Source organism: Haplochromis burtoni, unplaced genomic scaffold, assembly GCF_018398535.1.
Source record: "Haplochromis burtoni strain Fernald_Lab_line unplaced genomic scaffold, NCSU_Asbu1 Contig_169, whole genome shotgun sequence".
NCBI lineage: Eukaryota > Metazoa > Chordata > Actinopteri > Cichliformes > Cichlidae > Haplochromis > Haplochromis burtoni.
This window is the reverse complement of record NW_024582530.1, coordinates 1,273,604-1,288,531: the sequence shown is the minus strand read 5'-3', so window position 1 is coordinate 1,288,531 and position 14,928 is coordinate 1,273,604. Positions and strand designations below refer to the sequence as shown.

Sequence of the window (14,928 nt, the reverse complement as noted above, 5' to 3'; positions counted from 1 at the left end):
CAGCTTCTTGTTTAAGTGAAAATAAATGGAAGGTTGTCTTTTTGCGCTAGTAATGTTGTGGAGTTGTATTTTGTCTCGCATCAATTATATCGTCAGTTATATCGTTATCGCAAATTTTCAAATATATATCGTGATAAATATTTTTGGCCATATCGCCCTGCTATATTCAGCACCTCTCACCACAACATTTACAAAAACACCTATGGCAAAATTAGAAAAAGATACAACAGGAACTATACTAATGGTCCCATTGGTTCCGGTAGCATGCTACCAGAATCAACAAGTTTTACAAGAGCAGATTCACTGCTTTTACCCGGTCTGGTATAACCAACACAGTGATGCGTTCACTGACCTCTGGTACATAGTTGTCTCTCCTCTCTCTCTCTTCCTCCTGCAGTTTGATGGAGATTCCTCTGACTGGACCCCTCTGAATCCTCTTCATCAGATGTGTTACATACCTACAAGTGGAGCAACGCACACAAAGTTGTCATCACATGGAACTGCCATGATAATACCATAGAAATTTGTACATATTATAGAAATGTCATGTAGGGACATGGTTACTATAGCAACACCATATGTTAAGATTCCCAAATGCATCGAGACAAGCCTGGGCTTGTCTGAGACCAAGAGCCAGGTGCCAAGGCACCAGTATACCCTCCATACTGGTTGCTTTGCTACCGCAACATCAGTACAGTCACTTCTATTTGTGCCATATAAGCACTGATATAGAAAGAGAAGAAATCAAAACCAGAAGCAAAGACACTGCCCAGTGTTTTTTTCCCCTCTCACAAACTCGGGTTTTCAAACTGTGCAACATCTCCCTCATATATCTGTGAATCTCTACGCTTCTGTAGTGAATACCATTAAAATGGCGGTAAAAACGGACATGATCATATCCTGGTGTCTTCAATCCGGCTGCAGCAGCCATGGTGCAACACGCCAGGCTACAAAAATAGATAACTGTAGGTGGTGTACGACACAAAAACAGCAGCCCACACCAACAGTTATGACCTTTTTTTTTTTTTTGCACGTGGTGAGCATACAAACATCACCAGTCTCTGATGATGTATTTTCATGAAATAACACTATAATTTTGAGGCTTTTTAACCCACCTCTAATCTAAAAACACTGATGGTTTTGGAGTGTGTTTTGGTACAAAAGTGACTTAAAAAAATGATGAAATAAATGCTAACTCTGCTGCGAACTCAGATTCCACACCACAGGCCTTCCATCAATATCTGCCTACTTAACAGAAAAATGTATTTATTTAATTAATGTCTACCATCCCAGGAATTGTTTGCATGTCTTAGAGCATCAGGGTCTGATAGGAATTGGCAGTCCTTCAAACACGGGAAAGGCTCAAAGGTTTATCTTCCTGTAATTTTTAATGACCAGGCAACATAGACGCCATGATCACCTTTCGATACAGGGTGGCAGAAAAGCAAGACAAATTTGTGGTTGTGGGCTCCACTTTGCAATAGACAACTCACCCAGCGATCTTGTTGCGGAGCTTCTTGCTGGGGATGATGGCTATTTCTTCGCACACCCTCTTGTTGGTGTGGAAGTCATTTCCCAGCCGGGTGTAGTATTTTTCGATGATGACCCTGGCAGCCTTTTTCACCGTCTTGGTCCTGACTCGTCCCTGCATGAAGAGAACACATGTTTACTCGTTACTCCTAGCATTTGGGTAAACTATCGGAACAGTCATTCTGGCACCATTTCTTTAAAAAACATCCGTTTGCCACCATGAGTGGAATCTAAATCCTATTTTAGGCCTGGCCAATCTGCAGGCAACTCCCTACCTGCAGGCTGACCAGGTCAAAGCTGTGGCAGTCCTTGATGTTATATGGCTGATTTTGCACACAACCTCCATTTCCATCATCTTGGACTGTACCAGGCAATGCTAGTCCTTGTTCTGCTCTGCAACGTCAGTGAGCTCAGTGTAGAAGCACATTAAGCAGTTTTCCTCCTGCTGCAGGTTCTGGCTGGAGCGGTCCTCCTGATCACAGTGGGTCTCCTGCACAGCAGAACAAGGACTAAAGGCATCAGCTGCTGCCCAAAATGGTAGAGTTGGAGTCCATCTGACTGGAAGATTACACTAAATGAACAAGCGGCTAAATGAATTCCTGGACGAATACACCGAAGACATAAAGAACCAATTTTACAAATAGGATGAAGAGGCCGAGGTAAACGTACCAACATCCCAAAGTAGTATTGAATTGAATAAGGTTTGTGAATTATTATTATTGATAGCACCATCTATATTTGTTTCTTAAAGCCTTATGTGAGCCTGTGCTAATTTTGTTAGTTTTATCTTGTTAATGTTTAATATTATACATTTTTGCCTCTGGGTTGCTCTAACTTCCTTGGAATAAAGTTTACCCTTAAACTTGTGTGTCAGACGTTGTTTTTGGATTAATGTGGTGAAGTATCTTCAGTATTCTGAAATCACTTGACCGAAGCACTGTGCGGCTGAAGACAAGCTCCCAACTAGATCAGGGACTGCAGCCTCCAGAGCAGCATTAGCTTCCTCAACGACACACAAGCTAACACCTGAGTTGGCCATCAAGCTAAGGTGAGCTATACTCTTCGCCAATTTAACCATTTTAACGGTTCGTGAACAAACAAATACCGCCTAGGTTGTTCTGTCAGTCCTCTCGACATTAACCGATAAAAACCCGAACAAGCACCGCGGCTCATTCAGCCGGTCGCTCCGTCAGCAGCAGCGTTACAGAAGCGCCGATAAAAAGTCGCGTTCGTATCATCTAACGTCAATACAGCGGCCACAAGGAAAGATTATTGATCTGCTGCTTATTGGTAAGGTTAAACGGAATACAAAACATTTTAAACGACAGGATTAGAACAGATAGTGTAGGTAGTCATATAAAAAACACCCACCATGTTGGATCGGCCCTGGTAAAAGAGAACAAGCACACTTCCGGTGGAAGCTTGAATCCTCGGGCGGAAGTTGATAACAGAAACGTTCTGTCCCTGCAGCGACCCCTCCGACCGTAAGCTAAACAACAACCTCCAACATGCACGTCTCTACAACAGACAAAAAACGCTTTCTTAAAATTTTGTGTTGTTTACCAGCTTTTCTCCTCACTGCCCTGCCATGCTGTTTGTAAGTCAGAAATTTTCAGCGTGTGATCTTGAAGATGTTTCCATATATGAAAGAGAAATATGCATCTACAGGCGAAACAGAAAGTAATAGAAGAGAAAATGAGGAGACCTCAACTGTTTCTTTGACCCTTGGTTTGATAAACTTACTACGTTAATGAAAGTGGTAAAATGGTGGGAAAAATCACAAGACCACAAGGCCAAAGCTCAAGAGGAAAACAACGTTTGATTGTGTATTGCTGGTTAAGGTTATGTATGGAGGAAAGCAAATAAAGTGTGTCTTGCGATATATGCCAAATAATGAACCTGACCTAACAATACAAACAAAGAAATACTGATAACATGACATATCAGATGGTATATAGCCTATGTTCCACAGAGGTGAATACAGGTTAACTTGTTCTATGATGTGCCACCACTTTGACAGATAATGATGGATACAATTGAAAAAATGGCAAAAATCAAAAACATTGATTAATCGGGGAATACTGTTTTCATGAAGTGGTGTATATATATGGTCTGCAAAAGTGCTTAGGTCAAAGTAACATCTTTGTGGATGGCACGACCCAAAGTTGCCCAACAGAACATTGCCCAAAACATGCCTCTGCCAACTTGCCTGCATAGGGAATGCCTAGGGAACACCTGGCACCAGGATGCAGGTGCTCCCTAGGTAAGAGAAAATGTAGCTTACACCAGTTGAGGTATGTAACATGTGACATTATTGTGATAATAAAATAATACCGTTATTGATCCCAAGGGTAAATTTGTGTCTGACATGGCCCATCTGCTATTTGTATGAAAATTAAAAAGCCTAATCGCTGTGGGAGCAAATGTTTTTCTGTATTGCTCTGTTGTACAACAGACAGAGAGGAGTCTTCTATTACTCATCTTCCATGAAAATGTTGTACAGTGGGTGATCAGAGTTATTCACATCCCCAGCATGTACAGTCTGGCTCCAGCGCCAGCTTTCTTCACTAGTTTGTCTAATCTCTTTGCATCCTTGTATCTGATGCTGCACTGCAGCATAGAACGGAACACTTGCCACCATAGACTGATAGAACACCTGCAGCAGCTTACTGCAGATGTCAAGAGATCTTAGTTACCTCAACAAAAATAGGCAATTTTGCCCCTTTTTTATAGTTCATCTTTATTCGGGGACTAGTCTCCTTGACCAATGTCTCAATTTCATTTGCAGATGACACCTAAATGGCACAATAAAGGTTTAGTCTGCTAGGTGGGTGTTATTTTTAAATAAAAGGTCACAAAGTTTCATGTATGATGGTATAAAACAATCTCAAGAGATAAGATAAGATAAGATAAGATAAGATAAGATAAGATAAGATAAGATAAGATTGTTGGACAACTCATGAAACATCTGCTCACATCTGGCTGAATTCAGTTGTGTAAATCCAAAAAGTGCAGTAAACCTCAAACCAGCAGCAGCACAGGTCAGCTGATCACAGCTTGTACACTAAGAAAATCTACTGGAGTGCTCAGTAGAAATTATTGTGAGTTGTGATTATTTTCCCCACACTGAGTCGCTCCATGTGATTTTTGGGTTCCCCCAAACGCTGAGTCCCACTTTTAAAGTCTTCCCCACTCATTTTCCTCACATCACCCTCTCCATTAATATAACAATAAGGTTTTGTTAGTGTTGCATGAAAGCGTTGCACCTGGGCTTTGCCCTCACCTCAGAAAATCTGGAAAGAGAAATGAGTGATATGTGTCTTTGTGCCTCTGATAGTGTATTATGATGTGTATTTCAGGTTAGCACACTTTTAGAGAAGCCCATAAAGAGCCTGGGACGGTGCTACAATGCAGAACTCAATGATACGTGACAACTAGAACAACCAAGGCAGAATTTGGCTAATGACCTCAAGCGGATTAACAACACTGCACTCCTAGGGAAACTGAAGTGCTGGTGCTTCCAGTTTGGGTTATTACCCAGACTACAGTGGCCGTTGACCATGTATGAGGTCTCACTCAATCATCCCAATCGACTAGAGAGGCTAGTGAGCTCCTACGTTAAGAAGTGGCTTGGACTTCCCAAATGATTCAGCAGCGTTGGACTCTATAGCGACGGGATACTGTCATTGCCTATCCCTAGTCTGGTGGAGGAGTTTAAATGTGCAAATGTGAAGCTTAAGATGTCACTCACGGACTCCCAAGACCCCATAGTGAGAGGGACTGCTCCCACCCAAGCAACGGGGAGGAAGTGGACCCCAGCCACATCTGTGCTACAGGCCAAATCTGCTCTTCGACATCGTGACGTGGTGGGTCCCGTCCAACAGGGTAGAGGAGGATTTGGTCTTGGAGCAGTAACACCTCGGTGGCAACAGGCATCTGTAACCGAACGTCGAAAAATGGTGGTGGAGGAGGTGCGTCGACAGTAGTAAACAGCCAGACATGTCCAAAGCCGTAGTGCTGGCAAGGCAGGGTCGCTGGATGAATTGGGAGAAGCTCTCATGGAATGAAATCTGGAGGATGGAGTCTAATAGACTGTTTTGTAATCCGAGCGACATACGATGTGCTACCTTCCCCAATAAATCCACAGCTGTGGTTTGGAAAGGACCCATCCTGCCCCCTGAGGGCGTCTAGTGATAATGGCTGAGACACCCGATGAATCTAAGGTCCACCACTGACAATGTGTCCCAAATCTTAATATCTAATCTAGATCAGATCTCTAATCCCCCAAAAATGGCAGATTAGGTTGGGTAAAAGTTTCTGGGCTGCCTTTCCTCATAACAGCCATCCCTCAAGATTCTCTCCATTTAAAGCAATGCAATTTCAGGGACTATAACATCTAGTCCTTTTACTGAATCAGGTTAGCACACTGTGAAATCACACAAAAAACTACCTCTGTAAGCTAAATGCATAAGGCCTTTTATGGACATGGTTACTTATTTTTGTGTAGCTTGCCACCAGTAAAAAGGCAGGAGTTATGAACATGTTATGAACTGTGTTATGAATTAATTTTTATTAATTTTTAAAGCTTTGTATTGTACCAATAATATGATTGTGGATATTTATTTTGAATGCTGGACCCCTGAATCCTTGGACCACGTGTTGTAAGTTGATATTTTTGTTGATACTGTGCTAAAACCAATGTTAAAAAGGTTAATCATAGAAAAGGAATGATTAAGGGTTTAAAATGCGGTTCATTTGATTAGTTTTATAGTTTATTTAGTGTCCTAAACTTATAAACCTTTGCTTGATTGACATATTGAATATTCACCGGTCTGAAAACTTCCAGTGAAAGACTGATTTTTGCTGTTAAGTGAGCTAACTGGGATTTCTAATTGGTTGAATTATACTGTGTGATTGAGACCATAAGAGTAAGAGGTTCAATATTGCTTCAATGTTTATTTGGTTTATACCATTTGAAACTGAGTATGTTTAATATCTAATGCCAGTGGTCCGTCGTCGCAGCCCACAAATCAGTAGCATACATTGCGTTGAGTCGCATGTGCGCGCATGCGCGTTTTAGAATAATTCCACTATGTCAATAGGAGCCGTCAGTTCACAGACGACAAACGGTAAGTAAATTATCTTTCTTTTTACTTAAGCAAAGTTTTCTGTTTAGTGATATACGGTTAGGGTGACTGCTGGTCTCACGGCTAATGGCTGTCTAACAGATATAGCTGTCAGTTTGTGCTTTGCGTAAGCCGACCTGACAATGTTTGTTTAACTCCGGCATACAACAAAAGGATAGACATTTATACAAATTTGAACAAGGGAAGATTTGCACATTTATTTTGTGTTTGTTATTTGTAATAACAGAGAAAATCTGGCAAGATAAATGAGTTCGTGTCTTCATTTTTCTGACAATTTCACCTGAACATTTCAGGGATTCGTATATGTGGCATACATATTTGGCAATACTGTTTGTTAAGAATTACACAATTCATATTTTGATTATTTTAAAAAAATCAAATTATAGTTTGTTTCATTTAATAAAGATTTATGCTGGTAGATGCTGCCGATGTCATTTTGTTTGCACTTCATTTCCCATGCGGCATTCTTCTCTCACGTGACTTGTCACAGTCACATGTCAACATGGCTGCCACTGTATGCAACGAAGATTTCACCAACTTACAGCTTCTTCTGAAGGTATGTCAAACATTAACATTTTGTAAAACAGTCGGCTTTCAGAGAGTCTGTTAGTCTGCTAGCTCTTTGTATTTCTCATTCTGTAGACATAAAGACACGATTTTTATCTAAATACTGCAATTTTGTATACAAACTTCAGTGAAGTGGAACTGACCTTAAAAACCTCCAGTGACAGTAAATTGAACCGCAGTAGCAGATTCAAGGACATCTTAGGGCTTCACGTACCAACTGCATGTTCAGATCTGAGAAATTGTTACACGTTAGTTTTAAGTCACTGAGAGTGGATTGTTTTTTCTCTGGAGGCTCCTTCTAAAGATGCAGTGAGAGAGGTTTGTGTGCAGAGTCAAAGAGGTCTGAGTCAGCGGCTAACTGAGAGCACTGCAGCAACACTCGGCATTTCGGAAGCCCAGGCTGCACAGGTAACACAAAAACATCAGTGTGTGTTGGTCCTTGCAGTGTGTGTGGACATACAGTAGTTTACTGACCCATGCTGCAAGCACTTGGCTGTGTTTTGGGGGATATAAAGAAAGTTCCACTAAGTTCAGTCGTTGTATTTTAACTTGAGGACTTGGTTGAAATCGATTAATATAATTTTTTTCCTACCAATTCGCAACTTTAAATGACTGTTCTACATGCACTCACTAGTTTTATTATTATGATATGTGTCAACACTAAAAAACAAACAAAACAAAAAAACCCTCCATATCAAAACTGAAAATATTGTACATTTATGATTATACAAAAAGACCCTTTTCAGGGAAATGGGTCAACAATGTAAAGCTGTTCTGCAGCTATGAAGGTTTATCAAGTCTTGAAAGCTGGTGCTACTAATTCCTACAGGTGTTCCAACTTTTCTGGATTACTTACAAAGCCCCCTCTGTCTGCATAAAACCAGTATTGGAACAAACTGTGGTACCATACCCTCGTGAGCATCAGTTGAACAGTAAAGTACTGCAGAAAGTAGTGTGTTGCTACAAAAATGGCAAGAAGAAGGCAATTAACAATGAAAGGGAGACAGACCATCATAACACTTATAAATGCAGGCCTTTCCTACAGAGAAATTGCAAAGAAAGTCAAAGTGTCGGGAGTCCAGTTTCCTTCACCATCAAAAGTAACTCAGAAACTGGGGCAAACTCTGATAGGAAGAGGGCTGGCAGACCCAAAGCCACAACTGAACCAGGCGAGTTGCAGCAATAAAGGCATTGCTAAGACATCGGAATAAGAAAAAGAGGCTTTCCTGGGCCATGAAACACCATCATTGGACTACTGAAGTCTTGAAGAAGGTATTACGGACTGATGAATCAAAATCTGAAATCTTTGGTTCATCACGCAGGATCTTTGTACGCCGTAGAGTAGACGAAAGGATGGTTCCACAGTGTGTGGCATCAACTGTCCAACATGGAGGAGGAAGTGTGACGGTCTGGAGCTGTTTTGCTGGATTTGACAGGTGGTTCACTTGTAGAGCTGGCTTTGGGTGGCCAGTAGAGGAACTACAGTTTTTGATATTTCCTAACTGGGTTAATTTTCTTGATCCTCAAATTTGAGAACAAGGAATCATTACAATCTTGACATTCTTACTTTGAAAATTACTTAAAGTTCAGTGAGCATCAAAATAGTTAACTATTGCTGGCTTTGATCGAGGACTTTAAATAGCTGTAAAACATGTATTTCCAATGTGAATCTGAGTTATTTTCTGTCCTTTAGCTGGTCCAGTCCCTCCATGCACTCTCCCATTACGTCCTTTTCTACAACCTCAGCTCTCCAGAGCAGATCCTCGCTATCTTCCCCGAGTCCTTCCATTCCAGTCTGAAAAACCTGATCACCAAGATTCTGTTAGAGAACAGGTCAGTCCCAGAAAAAGCTTGAATGCTGCACGCTATTCATTTCTTTTAAATTAGCAGTAAACTGTTTTTGTTATTCCCTTCAAAAACCTAAATAAAAATGTTGATTAGAGAAAAAAATGTTATAGATGAAAAAAGTAATGTGGGCTCGAGAGGGAGATAAAGGTATTAAATGTGTTTAACAGGATGAGAAATGTTCTTTCTGTTTTCCTTATCTTACTATTTGCTGATGATGTAACCATAAGCTGTAATTATGTCTGATGTCTCTGCTGTTTTGCAGTGCAACATGGAGGACAGAAGCCCTCAGTAATCAGAGTGAGTAGACTCTATACTCGTTGTTTATAGCTATGCACATATGTGTGTGTTTGTATGCATGTAATGTATGTCTCTCCTTCTATAAACGATACCATGATGGCAAAAGCTGAATTATATGAGACATATATTGTACCTCCGCCTGTAACAGCAAACCTGACAAAAATCAGTTTTTGCCTTGTTCATTGCAATAATGTAATTTATGTTGCTTTGTAAAAGCAATTTGGCTGGATCACCATTATATGTGGAAAACGATGGGGATGATGTCAACATCTGTCCATATATTTTGCAGTTTTTACCATTATACTGCAAGAAGATTTGACTGGGAGTTTATCTTGCCATTTCAACCCCCTGTGTTAAAAGACTGTGTCTGTAGGAGATTATTATATCTCAATGTAATGTCCCCTGAAATCATTGAGGTGTGTGTGTGTGTGTGTGTGTGCGTGTGTGTGCGTGTGCGCGCATGCATGGATGCACCCAGTCTCTCTCCCTCAGCTGAAGGACTTGGATTGGAGAGTTGACATGGTGACCAGCTCAGACTCAGTCAGTCGGATGTCGGTGCCAACCTGCCTGGTTCAACTCAAGGTCAGTGTGAGACCACCTGCTTCAGAATATTTGTTTTGCATAAATATGAGCTAAAGCATTATCAGCTACAAAAGTTATGAAAGTAGTGTCATGAACGTTCATTTACATTTTCCCCCCATATCCCATCCCTGCTCAGCCACTTAGCTACCTGAGCCATGGTCCGAGTAACCCTCATCACTCACACACGAACTCTAGTCAGACCAAGTCCTTTGCACTACTTCTGAGCACTTTTCATGCACAGTTGGTGCAGAGCACCTATAATTTCGTTGTACATGTACAATGACATTAAAAAGCTATTCTGTTTTATTCTAGTGGACCCAATAATGTTTATTTATTTTTTCCTGGAAAAAGTGGCCAAATTTTAATTATCTGCGACTATCTGGGATCAACAATCAAAGACAGGTGGCTCTTTAATTTAGCAAAAAAGGTCCACCAAGGCCACTTCTTCTGTAAATTTCTGCTTCTTGGTCTACTCAGGCAGTGTTTGAAAAATCCATTATGTTCCAGTGGTGATCTCATTTACTACTCTCAAGAGATCACTCTGACCTGCAGATCTGACCCTGCATCACCCTGCAGCTGGTCTGAGTGACATATACCATTGACACATCAACCACCATCAGCCCAGATACCAGCCAGTTATTTATCTCTCTTGCATCAGATCCAGGAGCCGTCCGTCTCCCACGATGTGCAAAGAAAAACTTTTGGACATAACAATAAAGTGCACATCATGCGCACATATTCATGTATCGTATTATATAATCATATATCCGATGTGTTATAACATACAATGCAATACTACTATATTATATGAGGCATTATATAAGGATTGAAATAAAGTCTTACATCAATCAATCAACGGGATATTCCAGTGTTTTAGCTTTAGTATAACTGAGATTTTAACACAGTTTAACAAACACACTCATTCCTAAATAATTGTTGAGTAAACAGTGATACTATTCACGTTTCATACTGAAGGTATGGTCAGAGTGGGTATATTCATATAATTCTCGACATTCACAAACATCCAAACAACAATGCATTGACTCATTTGTGTTTGGAGGCAGAGTAAACAGAGGCGGCAAAAGTACAGACTTTCTGTACTAAAGTAGAAGTACAGATACTAGTGTTAAAAATACTCCAGTAAAAGTTGAAGTACTGATTCAGCTTTTTTACTCAAGTCAAAGTGAAAAAACACAGGCTCTGAAATGTACTTGAAGTTAAAAAGAGTAGCTCCTTGAAGAACAATTCTACTAACCATTTTTGTACAAAGGTAACTGAACCTTGTGCTAAATGAATATAAACAATATCAGTATACGAGAGTGCAAATATTTTTCCAATCTAAATTCTCATAAAAGATTCAATCTGTTATGTAGAAGAGAATGTAAAAAAACAAACAAAACTATTTTCTGTTGCCTGCAGGGTGACTTTGTCTCCACACATAAACAGTAAAATGAGTACAGTCAGGGGTTACAGTCGGATTTAGCAGGTGGGGGAACCCTAAGATCTGTGTAGTGGCTCAGCAAAAGGAAATAATCACAACTCACAATTATTTATAGTATGAGCTTCAGTAGACTTTCTAAGTTTACATAATGTGACCATGTACACAAACACTTGAGTGACATTAGCTCTCCTTCTTTTCTCTCCCTGTGAAATACAGCACCTGGAGCAACACACTGTGTGAGAAATTGCACACAAACAGTTTGTGTTTGCTAATGTTTGCAGAGCTGATAGCAACGTTGAATTTTTGAAATAACCTGTCACTTAAAAAAACATCACTCCCTTCATGCGTTCTCCTCTGCTGTAGCGCTAGCTACATGCAGAAGTACTACAACCACAACATACCTGCACTCCTTCCAGCCCACTTTAATCCCCCCAAGTATAAACACTATAAATGAACCTAAAGTAACAAGTCTGTTTTGAAAATGTAAGGAGAAGAAAGTAAAGATATTTGTTTTAAAAATGTAGGGAATTAATGTAAAAAGTTGTCAGAAAATTAAATACTCAAGGACAGACACCTGAAAATTCAGTACAGTACAGTAACAAAGCATTTGTTACCCATGCTGCAGATTGCTGCGTTGAAAGTGAAATCTTTATCTAATCTTGTGAAAAATGTCATGCACATCTTATTTTTCAGATGGTGGATCCATGTTCATCAGCAGACAGTGAGTCTGTTTCCTCTGTGACTGTGGAGCTGAGTAGGGAGTCTCTGGACACTATACTGGATGGACTTGGACGCATCAGAGACCAACTGTCAGTAGTTGCTGGGAAGTGATCACTGAAAGCTCAGAGACAGTGCTTTGACTTTTACAGTGTGATGCTGATGTGTTTGGACTATCATCTGTGTCTAACAACTGCCTGTGTGTCCCCACTTTGCCCCAGTACAAAAGTCAAGATGAAATATGCTGGAACTATTTCCATCCATGTTGAGTTAGTGCTTTAAGAATTTCTCCAGTAATGAAGGTAAATTGAGACATACGGTCTCACGTCCTGTCTCGTCCTGTTGGTAAACTTGTATACCTGGAACTTGATATAACCCATCAGATTTAGTCCTCACAGTTTTCAAGATAAAATTTATTGCCATACGTCTGCTCTTTACTTTGTATAGAGGTCCCAGTAGTGGAACCATGATAATATGTGTCTACTTCCAGTCAACAGTGAAAAAACTGGTTGCAAATGATTTAACCAGCTGAAATTGTCACAGGTTTCATGTCCTATATATCTGTGTATTAATTTGGTGATTTAGAACATATCTGAATGTTGTTTACCTAATGGATTAGAATGAAATATGTCTTTCATTCTAACTGTTCAATCAATAAAAATTAATTTTAATTGGATCTGCCACAAGTTGAAGCAATTTCCACGTCTTTTTTATCAAGCAGTTTTAAATTGAAGACAGTAGCTTTTGCAGAAGCACTCAATTTATTCCCATTTCTTTCACTAGCTCTATAAAACATAAAACATACCAAAATTGTATTTTTGCACCAACAAGGTGCATAGCACTTTTAGCTGAAATCTTGGCACTGTTGGGCAAACCAGATAAGTTCAGGACAAAAGAAATAGCAAGGTCTAAAAAAATAAAACGATGTACAGCAGATAAAATGTCTTTAAGTAATAGGGAAAATGCCAATTCTGTTCGCTGCAGTCTGAATGCCAAATGTCTTTGGGCAAAATACTAATCACAAGTTGCTCTCTGGTGCATCCATCGCAGCATGAATGTGAGTTAATGTTAGATGGAAGCAATTATATAGAAAGAGCATAGAAAAAAGCGTTTGTGTAAATGAGGCAAGTTGTGTAAAGTGTTTGAGTGCTCACTTCGAGTCGAAAAGCTATCTAAGAACCACTCAATTTACCAATTAGTCTAATACAGCTAACAGGAACCACGTTGCAAAGGTGCCCCACAGACTATCAAACACATACTAGGAGGATGTAAGATGGGACAGTGTACACTGAGAGACACAACGAAGTTGCTGGAATAGTGTACAAAAACATCTGTGCTGCATATGGACTAGAAGTCTCCAGTTTCCAATGGCAGACGCCACCAAAGGTAGTTGAAAACTACACGGTTAAGGTCCTGTGGGACTTCAAATTCCAGACAGATAAGCAGCTGGCTAAACATTCAGATATAATTGTGGATCAGAAGGCTCATAAGACTGCAGCTTGTTATAGATGTATCAATCTCAGTGGAAAGAAACATCAGGAAAGCACATGGAAAAATACAGATGTATCATGACCTGAATGAACAACAGGAGCAGATGTTTAAAGTTCTTGAGAAGGGGACTTTCTCCTGTTGATCTGCCTGCAAGAAAACTGCACTAGCCTCCATCTTGCTGTCATCAACCTGCAAATAGAAAGGGTGGGCCATCAGGATAAAATATATGATAAAATCTAAACCTTTCCAGGAAATGTACCAATTCTCGCTTGGTAGAAGGTGTTGTGCCAGACTGTTATGGTGTTATGGTGTTACGCCAGTCCATTAACTAAAAGAGGAATATGGCAACTGCAAGTGGCTGGATGATGGAGTTTCCTCCAAAAGGTGGCTAAATATAGGATGAGGAGTGTAGATATCCACAGGGATGTCATAGAAAAGCTGATGCTCCGCGTCTCAAAAGGAGCCTATTCATGTGGTTTGGGCATTTGTTTAGGGTGCCTCTTAGACACCTCCCTTTGGAGTTTTTCCGGGCACGCTCAACAGGGAGGAGACCCCAGCATGAACCCAGAACCCGCTGGAGAGATTATATAGAGTTGTGGTTAGAAGTTTATTATTCACTCTGAAAAACACTGGGCCTTTTAACAAACTTGTACTGAATACAGCTTTAATGAATTAAAAAAAAAACAAGAATTTGATGTACAAGTTTTAATTTATTGAGAATTTTCTCTTACAAAAATAATTCTGGCTGGATATTTGATGAGTTCATTGCAATTGGTTGCTTTCCTGGCCTGTATTTTGCTTTTGTAATCCACAAATTTTCAGAAGGATTGATGTTGGGACTTTGGGAAGGCCATTGTGGAAGCTTAATGTTAGTCTGCTTTATCCATTCCAAAACCAGTTTTTATGTGTTTTTGGGATCACTGCAATGTTGGAGCGTCCAAGTTTCAACCACCTAGCTCTTGATTTGGGTTGAAACATAAGAATTTGGGGGTATTCCAAATTCTTAAGTTTCAACCCATTCACTGCATACATTGTATCAGTACCACTGTTGCTAGCTAGCTCCAAAAGATTATGTTACTACCACCACCATCCTTAAAATGGTCAGTGTTCTTAGGTTTTAAAGTCTCCTCTTTAAACCTCCAAACATATATCTTGTTAGTGTAGGCAAATAGCTCAGTCTTTGTGCTGATGTGGCCCACAAGTTCTCTACAAGAACTGGTTCTCGAGATGACCAAGGACCCAATGGTCACTAACAGAGTTCCACTTTTCCTCTATGGAGAGAGAAACTTGTAGAAGGATAATTTCTAC

At 40.1% G+C, this 14,928-nt stretch overlaps 2 protein-coding genes and 1 non-coding gene across 6 annotated transcripts in view; 1 reads left to right on the top strand and 2 right to left on the bottom strand.

The window, feature by feature from the left end:
- The window catches only part of LOC102292400 (40S ribosomal protein S17), a 9,117-nt gene extending 6,093 nt beyond the window's left edge, over positions 1-3,024 (bottom strand). The window contains exons 1-3 of one of the 2 annotated variants that reach the window (XM_005933508.2): positions 2,902-3,024; positions 1,494-1,645; positions 353-458 (exon numbers count right to left, since the gene is read on the bottom strand). In XM_005933508.2, the coding sequence (XP_005933570.1) occupies positions 353-458; positions 1,494-1,645; positions 2,902-2,904 (261 nt within the window). In that variant the 5' untranslated portion in view covers positions 2,905-3,024. Of the gene's footprint in view, positions 1-352; positions 459-1,493; positions 1,652-2,901 lie in introns of those variants that run through there. The other variant, XM_005933507.3, reaches the window with a different exon arrangement.
- LOC121815268 lies at positions 1,306-1,434 on the bottom strand. Its single transcript, XR_006054954.1, has one exon. It is a non-coding gene; the product is annotated as a small nucleolar RNA SNORA71 (small nucleolar RNA).
- Positions 3,025-6,597: 3,573 nt separating the features above from the next.
- commd9 (COMM domain containing 9) lies at positions 6,598-12,810 on the top strand. 3 transcript variants are annotated; one of them, XM_005933509.3, is made up of 7 exons: positions 6,598-6,659; positions 7,168-7,233; positions 7,536-7,652; positions 8,938-9,077; positions 9,355-9,389; positions 9,868-9,971; positions 12,106-12,810. In XM_005933509.3, exons 2-7 carry the CDS (start codon positions 7,180-7,182, stop codon positions 12,241-12,243), a joined length of 588 nt encoding a protein of 195 aa, XP_005933571.1. In that variant the 5' UTR covers positions 6,598-6,659; positions 7,168-7,179; the 3' UTR covers positions 12,244-12,810. The 3 variants fall into 3 exon arrangements, with proteins under 3 accessions (XP_005933571.1, XP_042081276.1, XP_042081277.1); XM_042225342.1 differs by having other exon boundaries at positions 6,608-6,659; positions 7,097-7,233; XM_042225343.1 differs by lacking the exon at positions 7,536-7,652 and having other exon boundaries at positions 6,608-6,659; positions 7,097-7,233.
- The last annotated feature ends 2,118 nt before the right edge of the window (positions 12,811-14,928 follow it).

Excerpts from the sequence above, each read along its gene's own strand:
- commd9 (XM_042225342.1), top strand. The coding sequence starts at position 6,623 with ATGTCAATAGGAGCCGTCAGTTCACAGACGACAAACG. Across the intron at positions 7,234-7,535 it reads ACTTACAGCTTCTTCTGAAG|GCTCCTTCTAAAGATGCAGT; the intron begins GTATGTCAAACA and ends TTTTCTCTGGAG. Across the intron at positions 7,653-8,937 it reads CGGAAGCCCAGGCTGCACAG|CTGGTCCAGTCCCTCCATGC; the intron begins GTAACACAAAAA and ends TCTGTCCTTTAG.